The 26,785-nt window shown below is 35.9% G+C and overlaps 1 protein-coding gene across 1 annotated transcript in view; it reads right to left on the bottom strand.

The window, feature by feature from the left end:
* Window positions 1-26,785, bottom strand: part of kcnab1b (potassium voltage-gated channel subfamily A regulatory beta subunit 1b) — a 37,953-nt gene that overhangs the window by 1,824 nt on the left and 9,344 nt on the right. The window contains 12 exon segments of the mRNA XM_058762343.1: window positions 684-804; window positions 1,497-1,591; window positions 1,684-1,749; window positions 1,752-1,803; window positions 3,381-3,466; window positions 11,755-11,841; window positions 16,717-16,760; window positions 16,919-16,963; window positions 17,077-17,121; window positions 18,021-18,100; window positions 22,107-22,144; window positions 25,731-25,774. Coding sequence (XP_058618326.1) covers window positions 684-804; window positions 1,497-1,591; window positions 1,684-1,749; window positions 1,752-1,803; window positions 3,381-3,466; window positions 11,755-11,841; window positions 16,717-16,760; window positions 16,919-16,963; window positions 17,077-17,121; window positions 18,021-18,100; window positions 22,107-22,144; window positions 25,731-25,774 — 803 coding nt within the window.

Here is a 26,785-nt window from a genome sequence, read left to right as displayed (position 1 = left end):
CAAAATATTTTTTTGTTCATCAAACTGTTTACATCGAAAAGAAAATACACAAAAAATTTATTAAAAACTATTTATACAAACAAAATGATTTTAATAAGATGTATTATTATTATTATTAATATTAAATAAATACATCTTATGAAAATCATTTTGTTTGTATAAATATGATTTTCATAAGATGTATTATTATTATTATTAATAAATAAATAAACAAAATGTACACAATAAATTAAATTAATTAAAAACATAATATGAACATATTTTTAATAAATATTTATTATTATTATTATTATTATTATTAATAAAAATAAAACTACAATAATAAATAAACAAAATAAAAATAATTACTATTTCTTACATTTCAATAAAGAATAATTTTTGAATAGAATATTACCCCACCACATTTATTAAAACACATAATAAAACTGAAAAAAGAGTCACCATCAAGGTTTTCCATATCATAAAAATGCTTCCAGCTAAAAAATGCCAGATTTGTTTTTCATTAAGTAAGTAATTGTATGTCATTTTTTTTAACTCTCAGATTTGGTGACTTCAAAGCCCTGTGGATTAATGTCAAGGTTTGTTTCTCAGTCAGGAAATGTGCATAAAAGCAGAAATTCAGTATTTTACTGACAGAAATGTCACTTTGTGACAGTTCATGTGAAAAAGTTCTTTTGACCTACCGATGGCAAGTTGTGGCAGGGTACAGCTGAGCCTCTCAGCTATATGGGTCAATTCCTTAAGCTTTGCCTGTTGCTTTCTGCCATCCTCGCTCAGAATCTTCTCCTTCAGCCACTGGTATGACTGCAGAGAGAGAAAGAGAGAAAGCGAGAGAGTGAGACAAGCACAGCAAACCTGCCCTGACATCGCTGTATACTAGCTGAACGTGTAATCTATGAACTATATGAGCTCCTCAATCACTTCATTCAGTGTCAGACTGTCCTATTCAACTCAGCTTTGTTCTCCTGTTGAGTATAGCTGTTTTTGTACAGAAATCTGGCACTATTTCAGTTGGATAAATATCAGTTTAATCAACAGATATCAATCCTTACATCTTGAGGAAATGATGTGTCTGTTATGACAGTCAGTATTAAAGGAACAGTTCACGCAAAAATGAACATTTTAGCATTACATTACTTGTTCATCAATGGATGCTCTGCAGGGAATGGGTGCCATCAGAATGAGAGTCCAAACAGCTGATTGGCCAGAAGCAACTATTTAAATTTAAAATGACTTGATGGATATGTTTCTTACAAACACTGAGCTTTTCGCTTCACAAGATGTTAATTGATGGACTGGAGTTTTGTGGATTACTTGTTGATTATTGTTATGTTAATGTTGGCACCCATTCACTGCAGAGGATTAACTGGTGAGCAAGTGATGTAATGCTAAATTTCCCCAAATCTATTCTAATGAAGAAATCAACTCATCTATACCTTGGATGGCCTGAGGGCGAGTACATTTTCATTTTTGACTGAACTACTCCTTTAAAGTACCTTCAAAGAGGCCCTGGAGGATTCTGGGATGCCGTTTTCATATTTCCCTGTGATGATGCCACAGGCTAGAGGAGACCAGGAAACCACTCCAACACCTGCGGTGCATGACTGTGTTTTTAAGCTGTTTCAGAGATCATATTTTAATTATGTGTGTTCATGTGTATATACAATATGTGTTTGTTTTTACCAATCTTATGGTAAAGCTCTGGCAACTGCATTTCCACTTTATCCCTCTGGAATAAATGATATTCGCCTGTTCACACACAGGAGGAATCAGATTAAACTGCCTCGCTACAGAATATGCCTCCTACATGGGGAGAAAGAGATGGCAAAAATTAGAAAATAATGATTTTAATATAGTTCATGAATAAAGATGTACAACCTGAATTCCGGAAATGTTGGGACGTTTTTAAATTTGAATAAAATAAAAAATAAAAGACTTTCAAATCACATGAACCAATATTTTATTCACAATAGAACATAGATAACATAACAAATGTTTAAACCGAGAAATTTTACAATTTTATGCACAAATGAGCTCATTTCAAATTTGATGCCTGCTACAGGTCTCAAAATAGTTGGGATGGGGGCATGTTTACCATGGTGTAGCATGGCAGGCCAATTCAGCACCCGGACTCTTCTACTACGAAGCCACGCTGTTGTAATAGCTGCAGTATGTGGTTTTGCATTGTCCTGCTGAAATACACGTCGTCTGGAGGGGAGCATATGTTGCTCTAAAACCTTTATATACCTTTCAGCATTCATAGTGCCTTCAAAAACATGCAAGCTGCCCATACCGTCTGCACTGATGCACCCCCATACAATCAGAGATGCTGGCTTTTGAACTGAATGCTGATAACACGCTGGAAGGTCTCCCTCCTTTTCAGCCTGGAGGACACGGCGTCTGTGATTTCCAACAAGAATGTCAAATTTGGACTCGTCTGACCATAGAACACTGTTCCACTTTGAAACAGTCCATTTTAAATGAGCCTTGGCCCTTACGCACAGAGATTTCTCCAGTTTCTCTGAAACTTTTGATGATGTTATGCACTGTAGATGATGAGATTTGCAAAGCCTTTGCAATTTGACGTTGAGGAACGTTGTTTTTAAAGTATTCCACAATCTTTTTACACACTCTTTCACAGATTGGAGAGCCTCTGCCCATCTTTACTTCTGAGAGACTCTGCCTCTAAGACATTCCTTTTATGTTACAGACCTGATGTCAATTAACTTAATTAGTTGCTAGATGTTCTCCCAGCAAAATTTCTTGCTTTTTCAGCCTTTTGTTGCCCCCGTGCCAACTTTTTTGAGACCTGTAGCAGGCATCAAATTTGAAATGAGCTCATTTAGTGGATAAAAATTTAAAATTTCTCTGTTTAAACATTTATGTTCCCTATGTTCTATTGTGATTAAAATATTGGCTCATGTGATTTGAAAGTCTTTTAGTTTTCATTTTATTCAAATTTAAAAAACGTCCCAACATTTCCGGAATTCGTGTTGTAAACACACATTGAGTTTTTTGTGTTGTTGTCTATTAAATATATCTAAACATCCTTAAAACTTCTTATTTAATTTAATTTAATTTTCTTAATCCACAATAATGAAAAAAATTATATTATAAAAGAATATAATAATATATCGATAAATTGATAAATTCTCTATTTAAGAGCCCTAAAATCTAATGCAATTTTCTCTACTTTAAAATGTGTTTAGATACTGGAAAACAAGACAAGAAAATACAGATGGAAATCTCATAGTATATCAAAATATCCTTTTCATTTGAAAAAAAAAAAAATTAGTTTTAATATTTCATCAGGACTGACTTAAATAACAAAAGGAAGCATTAAGGAAAAGTGCACAGAAGTTTTTCCTCTCTATACTCACCATGATCTCCATCGCTGACCAGCGTGACGTGCCCCAGTACATGGACATGCCATGGTTAATGACATGTGTCATGGCTCTCACTATCTCTAAAACACAAAACACACATGCACAGACAAAAATATTAGCCAAGATTGGACTGTTGCTATATAGATCCACTGTGCCACTGTGACCAGTTGTGTCTGGTCACCATTAGATGGCACTGTTTACGTCCTATCCTTGCGCTGTGTTGACATGTTTGCTTATTAAGCAACTTTGGGCTTGTATTTTATTAAGTCATTTAAAAGTATGGGAACTCAGATCATGCATATTTTTTGCACTTACAATTTAAAAGCTGATTTACAGATCCAGTTGTATACGGAAAAGACATTACTTGCATCATTACACAGCTGTCTGGCACATGGTAAAGGATATAACTAAGAAACAAGGTCAACACGTTATTAAAGTTGTTCTGCAGTGTTACAAATTAAAAAAAAAAAAAATCTCTATTTATAGAGGGTACCTGAATTGTAAAAATCAACTTATTCTATAACTAAATGCTAAAATAAATCATATTAAGCAATTCCCTCCTGAAAGGGCAAATGTATTTAGCCAATTTGGCCATGTTTTGGGAAGGCTTTCATGGGAAGAATGATTCCATGTTTCCTGTGAGATCTGGCAACACTGACAGAGGTGCACAAAGGATAAACGCTAGTAATGCAAAAGAGCTGAAGCTATTTCACAGCCTTCTGAATTAACAGGATTAAAGATGAGAAGCACTTCAGCTGTAAGTCAAACTGAGCCAACAGCTCTATATCTCACTAAACAAGTTTTATTGTACAAGGTACAATCATTTTAAAATGATCTGTATTGTATATTCAAGCGTGGCAGCACAATTTTATTCATCCCAAAGAATTCCAAACATACTAACGAATTAAAATATTTTTCCATTATTTACACATTCTTTGTTGTAAGATATAAAATATTTTTAATTTATTAAAAAGTTTAATTAAATTATTATTTTATAAGTCTTATTAGCACTGGCATCCTACAGTTCAGAACCATCCTGTAACCTGGAGAATAGTCCAGTGCAAATTGCTATCAGCACTATTTTCGGGCTGTGTTTGCATCATTATCTGATTAGCATAATTCCTTGGCTTAAGTGAACTGAGTGCTAAAAGCATACGCAAATAGGCAATGGCAGGAATCCTCACCCGAGAATCACAAACGGCATCAAGGCCTTGTTAACCCAACTTTACCCTTAAGAAAATGCTCTCATCTGGTGAGCAGATCCATTTTGCTCAATGAGTTACAATAAGGATAATGGCCCACACGACAGTGTTTAAGAGAGGATGGTTATATTGAATGTTAAAACACAGATAAAGGCCCAATACCAGGACTTGTGTTTTTATCATCTAGTGGAATTTTACAAAGAGGAATTTCTGGAACAGGAAACTGTTTTGACCATCATCATTTCTTTTTTTTTTTTTCAAAAACAGAGAATTAATATATTTAAAAACCCTTTTTTAGGGGTTGGCAGTTTGCATGCCGATAAACCCAGCAATGAGTGTTATCTTCCTGTTAGCTTCCTGATCTTAGTATTTGATGTTCATATATTACATTTTGTTAAATGCTGATGTGTAACAAACACAAAATCTACAAAATGAATAACTTTTTGCATAAATAAATTAACAAAAACTAATAATAAATTAATTTAGATATACAAATAAATATATAAATAACTAAAATGATAAATTATACTATAATTTATAGTAATTATAATTATAAATTAAACTACAAATTATAAATAATTAAAAATTAATTAATTAATTAAATTTACATAGTTAAAATACTATTACATAGTAAATAAGTGATGACAGAATTTCCTTTCATTTCAACATTTTTAAGTTAGCTAAAATTATGTAATCACACAGAACAGAATGAAAAAATGTGGTAAATGTGTTAAATAAATATGATGGCTTTAAAAAATTTTAATGAATCTATGAATTCAATATTTTATTAACTACATTTATTCATAATATTTGTACGACCCAATTTTTTTATATATAAAATGCTTACGTTTCAGGGTCCATGCAAATATATAAATAATACGTGTACTTTATTCAGTGAGGATGCATTAAATTGATGAAAAGTGACAGTAAAGACATTTATAATGTTACAAAAGATTTCTATTTCAAATAATGTTCTACTAAACTTTCTATTCATTAAAAAGAAAATTGTCATGACAAAAATGCTAAGCAGCACAACTGATAATATAATACCAAATCAGCATATTAGAATGATATCTGAAGGATCATGTGACACTGAAAACTGGAGTAATGATGCTGAAAATTCAGCTTGCCATCACAGGAATAAAGTACATTTTAAAATATATTAAAAGAGAAAACTGTTATTTTTATTATTTCACAATATCATCTTTTTGATCAAATAAATGCAGCCCAAACACCAAACCTTTGAACAGTAATGTATGGATGCTAGAACCATATATTTTGGACAAAACACCTATGATTATCAATGAGACCATGCATAATGTGAACAGACAAGTGTGTTTGTGTCGTCATACGTTTGATGTTGGTGTATACGTTTGACAGAGCGCTACTCTGCAGCCAACGGAACACCATCTGTTCTGACATCCTCAAGGCATTACTGTTCTGCATCATTATCAGCAGAGATCTTTACCGCTGTTCTGTGTTCAGTTCAGTACCAGAGCAGCGAGTACCATATCCACTCGAAAACGCCTACATCATGAGCTCATAAAGCTGCTTTATTACTTCATCATTCAGATTTTCATATGCGAAGAGCTGCTTTTCTCTGTCTCATAAGTGTTTTGACTCCAGGTGCTTTACTCTGGCCATTACTCTGCTATGATCTGGGCTTTGTTGTGTGTCCGCTGACTCTGCGTTTCATCTTCACTACACATGCCACCAGTGAGTGATGTCTGTGGGACGCTCTTCATCTGACAGCGGTGTCGCAGGGCTGCCCTAGTCTCATCAAATGGCACGCCTGAGGACCAAGTCCCTTCCCTGACCGTCTGATACATATTGCACAAAAACTGGAAAGCACTTACTCGGTCGAGCCGGCTGTAATATGATTGGCTGGCACCTTCTGGGAGTAAAGACATGTAGTGTTTTTTTTTTCAGTCTGCCTACAAGCAAAATTGTGTTTACAAGATAACTAGTGGATTTGCCAAAGTTTTCCAGGTTAGTGGCAACCCATAACCCCCCACCCCCACCCCCAGCTATCTTACCTTGAACTCTTGTTTTGCAAAACACAAATATTTTGCAAGAGAAGACAAATGTTTTGCAGGAGAATGCAAAGTTTCTCAGAGGAACGCAGATTGACAGGCAATGTGAACAATCATAATGCCAAATGTGCCATTTTGTCCAACAAACAATCCAGACAGGAGAAGTTGGTTAATGTCTGTGGACTCGAAAAATTCTGTGTACATTATTGACGTTTTTCCGCATTGAAACAAGATACCTTCTGATGTTCATTCATGTTTATTTCACGCAATAACTAGTAAAGAGGAAGAGATGATCAGTTTATGTGCCGCTTGAACTGAGGCGCTACAGCGATCTGTCACATCACATTAAAGAGCCACAAAACCGTATTTATTGTTTGAATTTCTTAAAAAATGACAAAATTTGAAAGCTGATACTTTGTTTCATACCAAAAGTAACCTGCTCTGTCATGTCTGTTGGCGCATTGTCAGTGTCCACTTTGCTCCATGATGTATTTTTCACTGCGTGAGAACATGATGCGTGGCGTGAGAGCAGCATGGCTTGTCGGACGTAGCAACAGTAACTAAGTGGGGGGTCTTTGCAAAGAGTCAATTGAACACAAATGTTTTATGGGAGAGAACACCAAGTTTCTTTGGGGAATGCAAATGTTTTGAAATATAGTTTTTCCTCTCATCTCATATTTTTCACCATGGTCATGTAGGGCCTCCATATATGAGGGTATGCAAATGATGACAGAATTTTCATTATTAGGTGAACTATTCCTTTAATTTACGCCAGTCTGTTTTTGTGATATTTCAGAAATCCCAGCACCTAAATGGCACACTAAATCAAAGTTGTTGTCAGTTACACCTTATGTCAGTCAGGTCTTTCTGTAAAACCGAACAGTGAAATGAATGAAATGAGTTAATTTAATGAATGAAATGAATGAATTCAAGTTCATTAGACTTAATTGAAATAAGTTCTGTAAACTCAAAATGTTGTTGTAGTAAGGCGATCTTAAAATGATGCATGCTTTGCATCAGACAACAAGGAAAATAAATGCAGAAATTAAGTGTTATTTTGTGTGTTTTTGCACAAGATTAACATAGAGAGACACAAATTAGTACTTAAATGTTGTGTTATGTTAAGATTTACATAGATTTCTGTTATGTTGGTTTTGTTGTGTTACCATTGTGGTGAAGAGCAGAGCTTGTGGTTAGGTTGAGGATGGACAGCAAAACTTCAAGACTATATATACCACATGTTTTTTGACTATTTACATGCAAGTGTGTCGTGAGTCTTTTAGATAACTACATTAGCGTGCCAGTGTGCTGTCGCAAACTAGCATTTAACTATAAAGATCTGAATGAATGTGCTGTTTATGGAAGCAAGTTGTATATAATTATCATTGTGATGAGTGGGGTGGGATCATAGAAGTGAGGCTTGGATTGGCTCCCATGGCTCTCAGCCCCGCCTCACTTGTCATAAAAATTTTAAGCTCTACTAACTTAAAAAAAATTTAGTTTGTCTACTCAAATGTTTTGAGGCAATAAGTTTCTTCAAATGTTTTGAGTATTCTTAACTTATCGGGTTTTACAGTGTGTGTAAGTGGGAAGGTCATAGTCCAATCCTTATACCATCTGTGAAACTCAAAAGAACTTCTATAAAAGAAAAAGGCAAGAGAAGGTGAAAGGAGATTAAAAAAGAACAGAAGAGTCAAAAAAAGCAGCCAAATCTACCTTAGTACATAATGAAAATGAAAGCCCACACCCACTCTCTCATTACGAACTCTGTACGAATGAAGAGAAATGTGAGTGTGTGGGTGAGAATGGAGGAGAAAAAACCAAGTGAACGTCAGCTAAGCACAACAATACATCTGCTCAAGAAAAGAGAGAGCGAGACAAAAACACAGGAAGCCAGAGGCACATGTCAGTGTGAACAAAAATGAATGCTTCTTCAGCAAACCACCGTATAGTTTCTTCTCACGAGAGACTGCGGACTCCAGCTCAGTTCTGATGGAACCCTGAAGTATTAATCTAATGTAATGTGGATGTCTGGGGTTTCTGCAGCGCGTAGGCTGCAGTGTGCAAGTGCAGATGCGTCATGCCTACGTGTCCCCTCTGATTTTTGAGTGGATTTTGATTGCAACTTCCCCCAAAAATATTTGTATCTTTGATAAATCAAGCTGAATTATTGCTATAGAAATCAAACAAGAAATCCATTCACATTCAGTATTTGGTTGGTCAAGCAGTTGCAGTCTTTCAAGCTCAATCACAGCTTTGTTTGGTTTATTTTAAGAAACCATATTTGTTCAGGTTTAAAGCACATATTACCTAACCATTCAAAAGTTAGGTAAGATTTTTTGAAATTATTTTAAAAATGTTTTTTCATACTTTTTTTTTTTTTTAACTAGTCTCTTATGCTCTTTATACTGTAAAAATACAGTACTTCTAAATAAGGTATTAGTCATTCTGTGCTGCATGTAGTTGTGTCATATGATAGCCTGATTTGATTTGTGTGTGTGGGAACAGAGAGACAGTGTGCTGTATGATTTTGATTTGTGGCTTTAATATCTGTACTATAGACTGATGTGGATGTTCCAAACACAAATAGGTCATTTGAGGTTTGTGGAAACAGCCAGTAGGTACTTAGTCTACTCTACAATATCAGATAAACACTAATAAACACAGATATGTGTTTGGTGTTTATTAAAACGCCAACAAATATTACAGGCCATGAGGGCATTATAGAACAAAGCTGTATTCATTAAATTATGAACGTGACCTAAAAGGGATCTGTTTGTAAGTTATTCAATACAAATTATGCTCTATCAAGAGCATCCATGGCATATTTTCAATTACCATAGAATATAATTACAGTATTTCCCTCAGTTTGTAAAAAGTGAACAAAATCACATTTACACTAATGCACTGAAAATGAAAGGCTATGGGTACTGCACTGCACCAAAACAATTTAATCTTTATAACCATGTCTGAGTTCACATATTATATAAACTACTTCTACTGTTATAAAGATTTCATCTTAATTTTAGGTCAAATAAATATCAGCAACTACACTAATTGCATTTTTTTCTCAGTTTGAGACTTTGAATAAAACTGAGGTTGTTTTTTTTTTTTCTTAAAGACCATATACAGTAGTAAGATATCAGGACCAGCATCACATCGGTGATCTAATGTCTATCTCACAAAGCTCAGGGACAACATGGCAAACACATTAACAAGTCTCCAGGGAGGCCATGGGTAGTGAAATTTGTTCTCAGTTCAGTACCAAAATGTTCTTTTATTAAAATACCCTACTATCATTATCTTCCCACGAGGATTTAACTGTACGTGCCAAGAACACATTGCACATCAATTTGGATTAAAATCATTCCAGCCTCGATGGAAGAACGATGATTAAACGTTTTACTTTATTAGATCTTCTGCTTCCCCCCACCACGGCTTTAAAGCTCTGATTTGTATAGAGAGTCCTCTTGAGATTATCCTCACACTGTAGGAAGTCTATGCATTACTTTTCTGGCTTGTAACCCTGATGTTAAATGTGTTTACGTGTTGATAAGACTCACTCATACAGACAGGAAAAATCCTAACGTAGTCCAATAGAAGAAATCAGGTGTGTGTGGGTTTACTAACAAATTTGTCCCCAAAAGATAGCTAAATCTAATGAAACCTCTCTTTGGGACATTTGGGGATGAAATGAAATGAATTAAAATACTGTGCTCCACATAAAAACAATAGAAGTGGTATCTCCTCATTTAGATACATGTATACATGCAGTATATGTAGATTGTGTGTGTAAATTGTGAGAGACAAAAGTCTGTAGTTTGAAGGCACAGCAGGCAAAGAGCAGCTTAAAAATACACTATGTACCCCATGGGCAAGTCTCTAATCCCCCTCAGAGAGAGAGAGAGAGATAGAGTCAAATAGAGAGAAAGACAGATATGGTGACGGACAGAGTGTATAAGAAGTAGACTTCCTGAGCACTGCAGTGCCGCAGAAATCGAAAGGGAGTGAGAGAGAGGTTAGACTGGGATTATGAAAAACGGCCTCCTGAGATGTATGGAAATAGCACCCCACATCCTGTTTTACACATATACACACAGTAACACACACACACACACACACACACAGACTAAGGCTAGAGACATAATTTAGACCAACTTTTTGGACTTTTGCCAAGGCCTTAAGCACAGGGTCATGCACTACACTACCGTTCCATTACGCATTAACTCTGGCCCTCGAGGTCCACTTTCCTGCAGAGTTTTGCTCCAACACATCTGAACAAGCTAATCAAGGTCTTCAAGATCACTAGAGCGTTACAGGCAGGTGAGTTTAATCAAGGTTGGAGCTAAAGATGCATTCACGCCATATCGTAATAACCGTAATTACGAGATACCAACTTGTAAAACTCGTTCACGTCCTCACAGAAGTCGTAATTACAATTTGTGAACTGGGAGTTTTCTGAGAGCTACAGCTTGTACCACGTGTATAATCCCCAGTCTGAGGACATGAACAGTACCGAGTTGAAAATCACGTGTTGTCATCGTGGAATTACGGTAATTACGACATGGTGTGAACGCAGCATAAATTCTGCAGGAACCTGGACATCGAGGGCCAGAATTGAGAATGCCTGCATTAAATAGATCAAAAGTGACAGTAAAGACATTTATAATGTCACAAAAAAACTATTTCAAATAAATGCTTTTCTTTTGAACTTATCAAAGATTTAAAGATTTTGAATTCTTCAAAGACTCCTGAAATTATCCTGATTCCACACAAATATTAAGCAGCAATGAAGAAGAAATGTTTCTTGAGCAGCAAATCAACATATTAGAAATTATTTCTGCATCATGTGACTTAAATAATGTCTGCTGAATATTCAGCTTGAGCACGACAAGAATAAATTTCACTTTTAAATGTATTCAAACAGTTGTTTTACAATATTACTGTTTTTACTGTATTTTTATCAAATAAATGGTGAGCATAAGGGACTTCTTTCAAGAAATATTTCAAATCAAATCAAACCGAACCAAAACTTTTGAACAATACTTAAACTGTGTTTTAGCATTGCTTGGGTGGTAACAAACATTAGACCCTTTAGGGGGCACTTTTGCTTTGGGCCCAAGTCTCACCTACCCTCCATTGGAGTGTTGCAGTCGGGGCGATTGGCAAAAACCACGTCCACATACTCCAACTGTAACCTCTGCAAAGAACCCTTCAGACCTACAGAGAGAGAAAGCATAAGAAAGTGTTCATGTTTTTTGTATTCAGAGTGTATGGAATATAATGCATGAGTTTTATGGACCACATTTATGATACTTTCATGCTGCTTTTTTCTTTTTCTTTTTTGGAGCTTAAACAGCCCCAGTTTCTATTCATTTTCATTCTAAGAGCAGTGCAAACATTCTGCTTAATGCAATATTTTGTGCTTTGTGAAGAAGAAAAAAAGGGTTTGAAGCAACATAAGGGCAAGTAAATTAACTTTCATTCAACTATTCTATGAAACAGCAAAGATTAAAAATGATGACACAAACTCATGTAGTTGCCTGAGGGCCTACATTCATTCTATGCTGCTATCTGACAGCCAGAAGTGTGAAAAGAGATGGAAGGATGAGAGGAGAGAGGAAACTCAGAGAGAGCAAAAATAGGATCAGGTGAGCAGTTGAGAGAGAGGATTAGAAAGCTTTGCAGACACCAGAGGAGAGGAAGAAAAACAAGATGAGGAAGCAGAACAAGGATGAATGATTCAGTCTGACTGTCACATCATTGTCCCATTCAGAAAGAGAGAGAGAGACAGAGAACATAACTGAGGGACAGTTCGAAACATACATTATGCACTGTAAGCAATATGTTTATTTGTATTTATTTATAGACTAGGGCAGGGGTGGTGAACGTCGGTCCTGGAGAGCCGCAGCCCTGCAGAGTTTTGCATCATCCCTAATCAAACACACCTGATCAAGCTAATCAAGGTCTGAAGGGTTACGAGGAAGCTACATGGTGAGTTTTTATTAGGGTTGGAGCTGAACTCTGCAGGGCTGCGGCTCTCCAGGACTGGAGTTCGCCACCCCTGGACTAGGGGTATATCAATGACTGTATCAATATCATCCAATATTAGCTTATTATTATTTTTTTAATGATCAAGAATATTCTGATTAAGGTGATACTGGAAGTAAATCATATCAACGCTTGTTTCAAACTTGAAGAAATTCAAGACTGGTGCTACTTTCATAAACACAAAACAATATAAAACAGTTCATATTTATTGGTATAATAAATATGTGTGACAGTGAACACAAAAATTCAATAATGCACATTACAGTTCAAATGTTTGGGGGAGGTAATATTTTCTGTGAATGTTTAGGTGAGTCTTTTATGCTCACCTAGGCTGCATTCATTTGATAAAAAAATACAGTAAAATATTAAAATAAACTAAAAACTTTTTTTTCTCTAATTTATTCATGTGATATAAAGCTGAATTTCCAGCAGCCAGTCTTCAGTGTCACATGATCCCTCAGAAATCATCCTACAGTATATGATTTGATGCTTATTATTATCTGTGGAAATCATGATATAGTATTCTTTGATAACAGCATTTATTTGAAATCTTTTTTTAACTTTATAAATGTCTTTCCTGTCACTTTTGATCAATTTAATGCATCCTTCCTTGCTGAATAAAAGTATTAGCTTCTTTAAAATGTTATATCTGTTGTTTTTCCATTAGGAACCTCACAAACATCTATTCTGTGAAATGCATGAAAACTGCTTGTGATGTTTTTCCTTTTTAATAAATGCCACTTGGTTTGACATTTTGTTGTTTAATGCAATGGCATTCAAACTTTTTTTGAGTGCTGCTTACGTTTTCAAATACTTTTGGGGGTCACTCCACCTCTGAACGCATTTTTCTTCATTCCATTTAAGCTTTTCTTTCAAATAATACACATACTGTACTGTAGCTTTTTGTTATTTCGAACACCAGTATTTAAGTACTGTGAAAATAATGGACTGGCAAAACTTTACAGTCATGCCAATAAATCTTGGCTGAGAGAGAAAGACAGAGAAAAAGAGAAAGAGAGAGAGAGCAAACACCAGGTGTGTTGAAACAAAGTTGTCAGATAGCTTTCAGGTGATCAGATGCTGGCGTGATTCCTCTGCCATACTGAAATTAATCTGACAGATAAACCCCACGCTCATCCTTTTTCAAAAACACTGTAATCCAGCCAATCTCAGACACATTAATCAGGCCCGTGCTCACGGAGCGCGCCCTCGCATCCGCCACAGCTCTAATCAGTCAGAATTTTCTGGGTTTGTGGAGGAGATATTCTTAGCAGGGAGCTTTTTTTTAAAGTACATAGAGGATAAACAGACGTTTCTTTCTAGCCCACAACAATGTCAAACAAACACAAGCTAGCAAGGAGGGGAGAGAGACACGAGCCAGGAAGGAAAACTACACACAAGCTGGAGTGATAAAAATAACTTGGAGAATGGGGGGAGGGAAGGAGGGATGAGCGCAGTATGCGAATGATTCAATTAGTTTCATGAAATACAAACAGTGAATTTTCTCAATCTGAAAGTGACACAGAAATGACATTACAGATATTAAACTCTCTTGAAATCAGTGGTTCACCTCCATCTCATACAGTAATAGAGCAGATACAGTTCAGAATATTACTACATGTAGTTTTCCATGCTTGATCAAGCGCTCAAATAAAGCTTATGATTTTAAACACTTCAGTCAATTATCAGAATACGTAAATATGCCATTTTAATTATGCATTAGGCTATTAAAGCGATTTGAATTCAGTGATGGATGTCTTTTGCATACTTTATTGTGTCAGGAACATTTAGTACTATTGACAATAATCACAAGCTCTTTCATTAAAAAAGAGATCATAAAAATGGGTACTAAAATAGTTCAATCAAAATTAAATTACAAAATAAATGAAAACCCTTGGCAGCTAAATTTGTATGTGATTAAAATAATCTATTTTTAGTCTTGTTTCCAGTAGAAATGTCTAAACATATTTAAAACAAAATAAATGTCCTTGAGATGCAAAATTTGACAATGGGGTAAGACAAATAAACACAAAATGAATGAATGAATTATTAAATACGTAAGTAAGGAAGTGGGTAAGTAAATCAATTTAAAAAAGAGCATGTGCTTTATTATGCTTTTCGTGTAAATGTATCTTGTTTTAAAGAGGTTTAGACATTTTTATTGGAAAACAAGACGACAAACCTACAGATTGAATGGTTTCTGTATCTACAGTGGGGCAAAAAAGTATTTAGTCAGCCACCAATTGTGCAAGTTCTCCCACTTAAAAAGAAAAAAAACTCAACTATGAGAGACGAAATGAGAAAAAAAAAAATTAAATCCAGAAAATCACAGTGTAGGATTTTTAAAGAATTTATTTGCAAATTATGGTGGAAAATAAGTATTTGGTCAATAACAAAATTTCATCTCAATACTTTGTTATATACCCTTTGTTGGCAATGACAGAGGTCAAACGTTTTCTGTACGTCTTCACAAGGTTTTCACACACTGTTGCTGGTATTTTGGCCCATTCCTCCATGCAGATCTCCTCTAGAGCAGTAATGTTTTGGGGCTGTCGCTGGGCAACACGGACTTTCAACTCCCTCCAAAGATTTTCGATGGGGTTGAGATCTGGAGACTGGCTAGGCCACTCCAGGACTTTGAAATGCTTCTTACGAAGCCACTCCTTCGTTGCCAGGCGGTGTGTTTGGGATCATTGTCATGCTGAAAGACCCAGCCACGTTTCATCTTCAGTGCCCTTGCTGATGGAAGGAGGTTTTCACTCAAAATCTCACGATACATGGCCCCATTCATTCTTTCGTTTACACGGATCAGTCGTCCTGGTCCCTTTGCAGAAAAACAGCCCCAAAGCATGATGTTTCCACCCCCATGCTTCACAGTAGGTATGGTGTTCTTTGGATGCAACTCAGCATTCTTTCTCCTCCAAACACGACAAGTTGAGTTTTTACCAAAAAGTTCTATTTTGGTTTCATCTGACCATATGACATTCTCCCAATCCTCTTCTGGATCATCCAAATGCTCTCTAGCAAACTTCAGACGGGCCGGACATGTATTGGCTTAAGCAGGGGGACACGTCTGGCACTGCAGGATTTGAGTCCCTGGCGGCGCAGTGTGTTACTGATGGTAACCTTTGTTACTTTGGTCCCAGCTCTCTGCAGGTCATTCACTAGGTCCCCCCGTGTGGTTCTGGGATTTTTGCTCACAGTTCTTGTGATCATTTTGACCCCACGGGGTGAGATCTTGCGTGGAGCCCCAGATCGAGGGAGATTATCAGTGGTCTTGTATGTCTTCCATTTTCTAATAATTGCTCCCACAGTTGATTTCTTCACACCAAGCTGCTTACCTATTGCAGATTCAGTCTTCCCAGCCTGGTGCAGGTCTACAATTTTGTTTCTGGTGTCCTTTGACAGCTCTTTGGTCTTGGCCATGGTGGAGTTTGGAGTTGGACTGTTTGAGGTTGTGTACAGGTGTCTTTTATACTGATAACGAGTTCAAACAGATGCCATTAATACAGGTAACAAGTGGAGGACAGAGGAGCCTCTTAAAGAAGTTGTTACAGGTCTGTGAGAGACAGAAATCTTGCTTGTTTGTAGGTGACCAAATACTTATTTTACCAAGGAATTTACCAATTAATTCTTTAAAAATCCTACAATGTGATTTTCTGGATTTTTTTCTCATTTTGTCTCTCATAGTTGAGGTATACCTATGATGAAAATTACAGGCCTCTCTCATCTTTTTAAGTGGGAGAACTTGCACAATTGGTGGCTGACTAAATACTTTTTTGCCCCACTGTATATACATACTGTATTTGGTTTGCGTAATCGTTTATCAAAAAGGACTGAGAAAGAGAATCTCACACTGTTTAAGAATGAATGCTGGTGTGGGTGCTGAGCTTTTATTAGGAACAAGGCCACACACAGTCTACTGCAGTGAAAGAGAAAAAAAAAATCAATAAAGCAGGAGAGAACTAGAAAGAAATGAAGAAAAAGAGGTTCAGGTCAATTACAAACGACAGGGGAATTAGAAGAAAGAAGAAGAATATCTACCTTCAATAATGTGCTTCCTAGAGAGCCCACGCTCTGTCTCTGCCCTAGAGAAATAGAAAGAAAGAAAGAAAGAAAGAAAAAGGAAAGAAAGCTTTACATAAGCAGACTAAATCTAAAAGCCTAAATCTCAAGGAGAAAATGAGAGTAGTTGTTATTGATAGAATGAATAGACAGATAGACAGGCAGACAGACAGATACTCACTTTCCTCCCCAGTACAGTTTAGTGGTGATAACCAGACTGGATCTCCTGTACACAAACAGACAGATTATGGACTTTGTGTGAAAGCAGTGGCATTATAAATTTCTCAGCCAATGAAATTGCTGATTAAAATCATAAAATGAAAGAACTAAGATAAATACCGCCAACATTTCTTCTTGATAATGTTTCCTAGGATTATTTCAGCCCTGTGAAGAAGAAAGACACGTTTTATGTGCTTTTTATGATTTTATTTCTGGATTTGTTGAGAATTGTTCCATGGCACTGTGAGGTGAATTCACTATAGAGCCACTATAGCACTGCACTATGCATATATTTAAACTTTAACTTTAAAGCTACTGTAATTTTTCCAAGGTAAACACTCCTCCTTTGTATGCATGAGTTTCATTATAGAAGTCGCCAGATTCACAAACGTCAGCGCTATTTGCCTGACACAGTTAACGTTGAGCTATGGTTACCGTCCACAGAAAGCTGGAGGAAATTTAAAGCTTTTTCAAAATGAATGTTAGTGTACTTCTCTAGTGATCAAGACAGCAGTAATTCATCAAACGATGCTCAAAGAATGGAGAAAAGCATCACAACCAGGCACATACTTCTGGCATTTTAAAGGTGCCTTATGACAGTGGTGCACGATGATGTACAGTCCCAGAAAAATATGATCACTCTAGTCTGTTGCGCCATGCGCTATCTAACACTCTAGAAGCCTAGAAACTGATCTATGCAAATTGCATTTAGCACTAAATTTGCGGCCGTTTGCATCTCAATCTGAATGCATAATTCCTTTAGTGAATTTGGTGGAAAAGCAATGCAGACAATGTGTGCAAAAACGATGCTATCAGTGGGTGCAATTCAATCATAGTGAATTCCCTTCTGCTTCTTCTAACAGGTTTAGATGAATCAGCTTGGCAAATTTGGATCTGAAGTTTACAGGATGAACTGTAATCCAAGATTATTTGTGCTTTTACACACTGGCTGAATCCCAGTTTGCATACTATCCATTCAATAGTTTCTAGTAAGCAAGATAGTATGCAAGTATCTAGATGGATTTAGCCACTCTGTTTTGCTTTAAGTCAAAGGTCAAACTCACTTCCCAGCTGAATAGACCTCTGCAGTGTCAAAGAGGTTGACCCCGTTTTCATAGGCTATAGTCATCAGTTGCTCTGCCACCTACAAAACACACACACACACACACACACACACACACACACATCAATATCAAGCACTCAGCTGTCAGTCAGCATTGCAGAGAGCTCAGAAGTGTGTGTAAACGGATAATTGAGTGCTCAGCTTTCTGAAAACAGTGCTGCTTAAATCCACTTCACATGATTCACTGCCATGTGAAGCACTTTTATAACATTCATGTCCATAACATGTAATTTGTCCAAACCAAATTCTTTTTAGACATATTGTTTTGAACCTTTGCAGAATATTTTTGTCACATTTATTCATATGGACAGTGCAGTTAGGATAGGAAGCGATGCAGAGAGAAGGACAGAACAAGATCAGAAAATGCATGTTATTCTACAGAAAAACAGTTTATCTTTGTAATCTTTCATCAAAATGCAATAGCTTTCTCTGCCCATGAAACGATTTTCTTTTCGGTTGATTTCACAGAGAGTTATTTTTCAACCCCTCCCCTCCAACCATTTGGCTCCATCCTGGTATTTAATGCCTGCCTGTCACTATGTATATAGGAATACACTATGTCTCATAGCATTACATGGAGTTAATAGCATCTGACAGTGATTTCATTCTTTACACCTCATATTGTTTGTCACAGGATGCAGAAAAAATTAATACACGGCTTTATGTACAGATTTTCAGGCAGATGTACTGAGTATAATGGCATTCATGCACATAATAAGTTAACACAAGATTATCATTATGCGTGGATGCTTTGTAAATGTATCCTTTAAAAATTGTGCTCATCATTTTATATATAGTAACAGCTAGCCATGACGTAGGATGAGATAAATTAAACTGCACTGCAGTATCACAACTGTTTTCAAGATTTAAAAGCACAAGCTGTTAAATTACTGAGACACACGAGTCTTCATTACCCATATGAAATAGCCTTAAAACACAGCCTTAGGTACGGTTCATACAGAATGCGTTCTTAATTTACACTGTGCTGCTTTTCTATCGTTTTTCTGTGTAAATGTGCACTATATGGACTTGCTTGATTTTACTGCTCGTGTCTTATATGCAACATGATCTCACAGAATTCCCGACCCTGGACCACGAAACCAGTCATAAGGGTCCATTTTTTGAAATTGAGATTTATACATCATCTGAAATCTGATGTATGGTTTGTTAGGATCTGACAATATTTGGCCCGAGATACAACTTTTTGAAAATCTGGAATCTGAGGGTGCAAAAAAATATAAACATTGAGAAAATCGCCTTAAAGTTGTCCAAATGAAGTTCTTAGCAATGCACATTACTAATCAAAAATTACGTTTTGATATATTTACGGTAGGAAATTTACAAAATATCTTTATGGAACATGATCTTTACTTAATATCCTAATGATTTTTGGCATAAAAGAAAAATCGATAATTTTGACCCATACAATGTATTGTTGGCTATTGCTACAAATATACCCATATTACTTAAGACTGGTTTTGTGGTACAGGGTCACATATATTAGTGGCATGTCGCACATGACAGCATTCTAAAAATGCAGTAAAGTTAAAATAAGTGCTTCGCTGGCGGCATCTTATTTTTGCATTCCACTGTGCTACTTCTCCATGGTCTTTCTATGTTAATATAGATGGACGTCTCTGACCCCTGTGCACCGCTCTCAGCACCTTACAGAAAACACTGCGTTCTAAAAATGCCCAAAAAATGCAACTTTTAAAACATGTCAGACCTCATTCATTTATTTGAACTTAGAGTGTGTGTGTGTGTGTGTGTGTGTATACGCTAAAATCTATCTTTGATGTGGAAAAGTGCTTAGCTTCACATCAGGGTCTTAACAGATGTACACACTGTTCTTTGTGGCATAGAATCAGAGTACTGCAGGTATGTGGAAATCTGTAAGCAATTCTGGCACTTGCCATTCTCAGGTAGAGGATTTGGACATTGACTGGTGCTCTTTTATATGCTAATGACATTAGTTAGACAGTGTTAACCAGGTGGAGATCTGAAACTATCTGAGATCTGAGATCTACATACAATTTACAAATTTCACATCTGGAAGAGAGGTGTACACACGTTTTGGGAAGGTTACTTAAATGTAATAGGTTACAGATTATGTTACCCTATTTGAAGTGTAATAAGTAGTGCAACTATTTCAATTACATTTTAAAGTAATGTAATGGATTACATTTGATTACTTTTTGGTTACTTTTCAAAATTTCTAATGAATGTTTTCAACTGTTATTCATTGCAGGATTAACCGTACAGTAAGAATTAACACTCATTATCATCAGACTTTAAAAATCTTTGAATTAAGATTACAAAAATTTTATTTTAAAGCACAGCCATGACAAATCAGACTTTAGCACCTCTTTTTGCTTTGAGATCGTTCTGAGGTTAAATACAGATTAAAAACCATAATAAGGTATAGTTTAACAGCTATGATACTGTTTTTGAAATCATATCTTTGGATAGCTATAACAGGAAACACTGGCATCTAACAATGCCTTGGGGGAAAAAAAAAACAGTCAATCTTAAAATATAAAGCATATACTGTACATAAACCCAAATAGAAAATAAAACAGTTTTTGAATAAGCATGTGTCCTATTCTGTGTCCTAAACCCCTGAAACATTGGTGTCTCATATTTTAGAGCAGTCAGAGCAATTTGGGAAAGAAATCAATCATATCGGTATGTGAAAATATTCAGATTCCTCTTTGTAATTGTTAACATTTTCATAAGCGACTGTAAATTAATTGCACATTTTTCTCAGACTACAGTTACATTTATTTTGTAATTAAATTATGTATTTCCTTTACATGTATCTAGTTACTCCCCAACACTGCGTACACACAAAATTGAGAAATGATTGCAAGATCAGATGTAATATTGGTTTCTATGCAACATTTTATAAATTAATTTTGTTTTTTTTTCATTCCACTGCACTACATTTCCATTGTTTTTCTATGTTAACAAGTTTGACGCACATCAAGAAGTTCAACGTGTCTCAGGACCTTGTATTTTTTCCATTCAGTTGCCCAACATCTCACGTGTTTGCATTCAACTGCACTACTTTTCCACATGCACTCTTGCACGAGACACAGTGTTCTATGTGGCACGCATCTTTTAAAAAACATGTCTCGAGACCTTGTACTGCTCCAAGCACATTGATCAAAGATGTCCATCTAGTGCATAATTAAAAAAGCACTGTAGTGGAATACAAAAATGTGTTTTGTTTGAATGGCCCCTTATAGGTTTGGGAACAGAGCATCTGTTTGTCTTGTGTAACTGCTGCAAAGATACAATGATCTTCATGTCAGAGTTTGATCTTCTGTTGACAGAACAATTGGTGGCTAAAACCTCTGCAATCTCTACAATCCATCAGTCTCTCACTCTGGCTCTCTTTGATGGAGAACTGTCAGCATGAGCGACAGTGATCCGTTCTGTCAGTATAGTTGTATATTGGCAGACCGATGAGGAAAAACCGTCTGTTCAGCTGCTGATGAGATGACTTATGACATGTGGAGAAGGGGACCGAACGGGGACATCCACATCTCGCATAATTTGATTGGACAAGAGGGATGATTTGACAATAGAGGAGACTCCGCCTCTGGGGAAAGACAGCCTTGTCGTGGAAGTTGCTGCTGCGGGGACTTTTATGATGTAAGAAGCGCTAGTGTTTATGTGCGTTTGCTCTGGGTGAGTGTCAGAAAGGGGCACTGGCAGAATGATGTTATTGTTTGAATAATGAGGAAGACCACAGCATGATGTGTCTACGAGCCTTCCTCTCTGCCAAGACTGTCGACACAGAACATGCTTATCTCGACTAAATCTGCCCAATTTGTCATAATGGTTAGAGTGTATTTAGAAATGAGAATAATGGGTAAAAACAAAAAAAAAACTGATGATTCAACACCTTATTATAATAAATTACAAAACAATTTATTATGAGTAAATAGATTAATTGTTGTTGAAAATATCTACGATATGAGTTCATATTCTGGTTATGATTATAAAAAATTTCAATACTCACCTCATCTGAAATCTGTCCCCCAAATGTCACCCATGTGCCTAAGAGAGAGAAAGAAAATCGAAAGAAAGAGAGGAAGTGTGAGTCAGAGGTTAGTTTGTTCCAAGTAGAGCTTGATTTATTTGCTCTGGTGCCTGTCACAGAAACGCTCAAACAGATTAGAACAAAACACAGACCTGATTCTGAATGTTTTACAGTAATAATACCAGCTAAAGAAGAATAATAAATAAATAAATAAGGTCAGTGACATTTCCAGAAACTTAATTGTTGTCCAGTGGACTTGGTGTCTACTTGTCACTCACATTTTGATGTAAACAATTCAACATTTCCCTGTTAATTTAATTCATTATGATACAATACTTTGCTTGGGACATAACTCATTTATTAATACAATATATTTCTTTTTTCTTTTTTTTTCTTTTTTTATGAAAAGCACTGTATAAATGTATGTATGTATTGTAATCATCTTCTTAAAGAGCAAGAATTATGACTTTTTTTTTTTTTTAGTTCTTTATAGGTTCATTTTCTTTTAATTAAAATATTCATAACCAAAACCATAAAACAAATGTTTCCACTTTTTCCTGCATTTTTTATATTGTTAAATATTATTAAAATTTAAAATGAATATTTTCTATTTAATATGTTTTAAAATTCTATTTATTTTGGTGCACAGGAAATATTTCTTATTATTTTCAATGTTGAAATGCTGCTAAAAATTTTTTTAAACGCATGATCATTTATTAGATTTTTTTTCACGATTCTTTAATGAATAAAAATTTCAGCATTTATTCATAACAGAAATGTTTTTAATGTCACTTCTGATCAATTTAATGCATCCTTGTTGGACAAAATTATTAATTTCTTATATGTACGTTTATATGGAATTTGCTTTTGATACATACAATTTAAAACATCAAAAATAAATACTTCAGTACTTCAGTTCAATATACAAAGAAAGAGACAAAAATGAGGTTGATTCTTGGTCAAAACTGTCCCAGGTTTTCCTGAGGACTCTGTTATTCTTGGCCTGACTCACACTGCCTGCAGTCTAAAGCACCCATGATTCATTGCTGTCAGGGTAAGACTCTGCAGTCACTGCCCCACATCCCTGTCACAATCACCTACTATCACCCTAAAACTCACCCCGGCTGCGGGTTGAGCATCTCTCTAGCACACACTGGTGTGCTGGGCTTCAATACTATGGGATCAGTTGGCATCCCATGAGACGCCCGACTGTGTTTCAGGGTGAGGGAACCCGTCGGGGGTGATCAGCTGTTCCCATGGCGATCAAGCGCTTATGGGTTGTAGGATAAATGAGGAAATAGTGTGGGCGTTTGCAAGTGTTACGTTCCCTTGGTGACACCTGCACAGCGATAAGAAACATTTGGCGCCTTTCTTATGTTTTGTACATGATGTAACAGTCCTCATGCTGCCAGATAACTTTATGCGTACAGCTACTGTGAGCAACGATGAGCACCAGGGTCATCGGCAGCTCAACAACTGAGAGAAACAAGGAATAACAGGCTCTTTCTGCCTAATCCTGGATCTCCCTATGTATTAGAGCTGATTGACAAGAGAATTCTTATATCAATTTACATTAAATAATTGTAAAAATTGCTATAAAATTCAAGCCATACCGTATGTCTAACCATGTTATGTTCCAAATTTGAAGTTGATATCACAAAAATTCAAACTTCCTGAGAGATTTTGTTTAGGCGCTATACCAAAAAAAGGCATTTAGCTGTCGCAAATTTATTAATTTATTTCCTGTCACATATTACTTCCATTTCAAATATGGAATATTGAGACTCAGACCTTTCCAATTATATGAGTTTTGTCAAGATTTGATTATAAAATATTGTAGTAAATTTTGTAATATCACACTTGACACCAGAGGGAGGAGCATGCTAAAAGATTTTAAAGTACCATTTCCATGGTAAAAATGTGTGTTTAAGCTTACGAATGATATAGGACGATTCCTAAAACGTGAAAAAAGTGGGACGCTAATGAGACATTTTTATAGGCTCCACTGTGCTTCCATCATAGTCTTAAAGTAAGCACCACTGACTTTCATGAACATGAACATACATTTATACATGCACGTATGCACACACAAACCCATACAAAAAAAATTCCACTGAAAGCTGTCCTCATGTATTCAGTGAAGTGCATGTCTGAAGCGCTGAAATCTTATCAGCCTGCAGTGCTCTCGTTGTGTTTGATCAAGTGGCTAATGTTTGCGATGTCTGACCTGAAGCAATGACCTTTGATGTTTCAGGAAAATAAGAGCTACAAGCACTGAGGGGTGAGTTGCAGCACTTTCGCACAGTATTTAATCTTCAAAACTTGCATCTTTTAATCACTAACCACGACTGAATAACCAGGCGCGAAATTAAGCTCCTAATTGGTTGAGTTTTATTCACAAAACAATTAAAAGCACAACTTTTGCAAGCACGGTTTACTCTATTTGGTGATTTGCATACTCGATTAATTGTGTGCTAAAATAATACAGAAAGCACATGCAAATAAATAACACTAAAATCTATTTCATTCTGAAGAATCATGTGACACTGAAGACTGGAGTAATGATGCTGGAAATTCAGCTTTGCATCATAAATTACATTTTAATAATATATCAAAATATAAATAAATTACATTTTAAAATATTAAAATAGAAAAATGTTATTTTTATATTATAATAATATTTCACAATATTACTGTTTTTTTTTTTTTACTGTATTTTAATTAAATAAATGCAGCTGTGGTGAGCATAAGATTTCAAAAACATTTAAAAAATCTCACTGACCCCAAATATTTGAAGAGTAGTGTATATTTGGATGCAGGAAGGAGGAAGGACTTGAACAGAGCAAGATTCTGATCTAAGATAGGAGAGACACCATTTGGAAATGCATTGTGAAGATAAGCCTGGGGCTTTTTACATGGTGGAATAGCAGCTGCTTGTTCCTCAAATGCTCTTACTGAAAGCCTGTAGTATGACAACAACAAAATCCAGTTCACTCAGTTCAGTCCACACCAACTAATTCAGTTGCCAATGCCCTATGGTTTTCCTGAGAGCAGAGATGCTCTTGGAGGTGAAACAAACAAAATGTTCAGTACACCATTACAATTTCTGCATTTAATTAATCAAAGAACTGACACTGCTGTAATTTCCTTGTGTATCTTGCATTGGTTTGTAGTGATAAAAATAAAACACACAGATTGGAATGAACTGAATTAGGCATGTTCTCTTGCGTAGTCGTCCATGAGTCCTGTAGCATGAGAACCGGCTGCTGTATAAGCCACACTGCGTTTTTATCTCAGGAGAAGTCAACAACAGATTTATACAGTCATTGTGTTTGCATTCACGAGGCTTGTTAATGAAACCATCTAATCGTAAAAATAAAAGGGAACAGAGAATAAATTAAGCGTCAACCCATCACTCTCCCGCTGTGTGTGGAGTGTGTGAGGCAATTAGTGAGCTTGTGTTTTAATTCATGATAAATTAAATATGAATGGAGGGAGGATAATATTTTCGAGATCATGTGACTCTTTAAACACACACTGTGTTTATATTCCGTGTGACCTTTTGGTGGTTTATGGCTGCTTTATAAATCAAAAAATGCTTACCGAGTCCAAGACATGACACTCGCAGTCCTGACTTCCCAAGATTCCTGTGGAGAGAGTGAAAAATTTGTTACCGAAGACATTACATTCCTGTGCCTTCACTTCTGTGCCTCCGGTTCATTTATTATTTTATAATTTAATAAGACAATTTAACATTAATGTATAAAATTTAAATAGCTTCTGTATGTATGTATTCTTATAATTTATTTAAACATCTTGAAAACCCATTTCATAAATGAATACTGATTGGTTCTGAACAGGTGTTTCCATATTATTTAAGTAAAATTAAAATAAAAAAAAGCCACCTCCAAGGTTCTAACCATTCAAGTATGTCTCTGCTATTTGATTTTCTAAAAAGTATTCATGACTTCCTATGGTGCATGTGAATAATGGGCCTTCTTTTTGGACTCAGAGGAAACCATTTTAATTTTCTCTTGGTGCGGACAACAACTGAATATTTGATCCGCAGAGACCGCTGTGACTCTTACAGCACTTCAGTGATTTAAGATAGCTATTATCAGAGAACAAAACTCTTTAATAGCTTTAAAAAGTACACGTGAATGCACACACACACAATGGCTGGCTGGTATTTATGCCCCAGTCTTGGATCTGAACTTTTTATGACTTTAGCCTCCTATTTATATCATCTTATTGGCTACAATATAAAATACATTAGCCATAGCTCTATTCATCAGAGTGCAGATGTGACTTTAACAGCAGCCCTGGTTTCAATCTACAGTAAAACCTTAGCAATCCTTTTCTTCCATCATTAAAATTTCCTCTACTCTGATATGTGGCTTCATCTTAATGCCTGACTGAGTCAGAGATAACATTTCATTCACTTTAAACCCACACCTCAGCTCTGCACCACAAATCAGATTGTTCCAGGCTCACCATCACTAGGGCAGTTATTGTCTCTCAAAAGAAAGAGTCGACTCTGAATCTTTGAAATGAGTCGTTTTAAAAAGAATCTTAAGTCGTTTCATGTTGACGTCAACATGAAACATTAGCATATTGCCGGCCCACTTGTTGCCACTAGGTGCATCTTTTGGAGCGTT

The sequence above is a fragment of the Onychostoma macrolepis genome, chromosome 02 (genome assembly GCF_012432095.1).
Source record: "Onychostoma macrolepis isolate SWU-2019 chromosome 02, ASM1243209v1, whole genome shotgun sequence".
NCBI classification, from domain to species: domain Eukaryota; kingdom Metazoa; phylum Chordata; class Actinopteri; order Cypriniformes; family Cyprinidae; genus Onychostoma; species Onychostoma macrolepis.
This window is presented reverse-complemented; position numbering and strand designations above follow the sequence as displayed.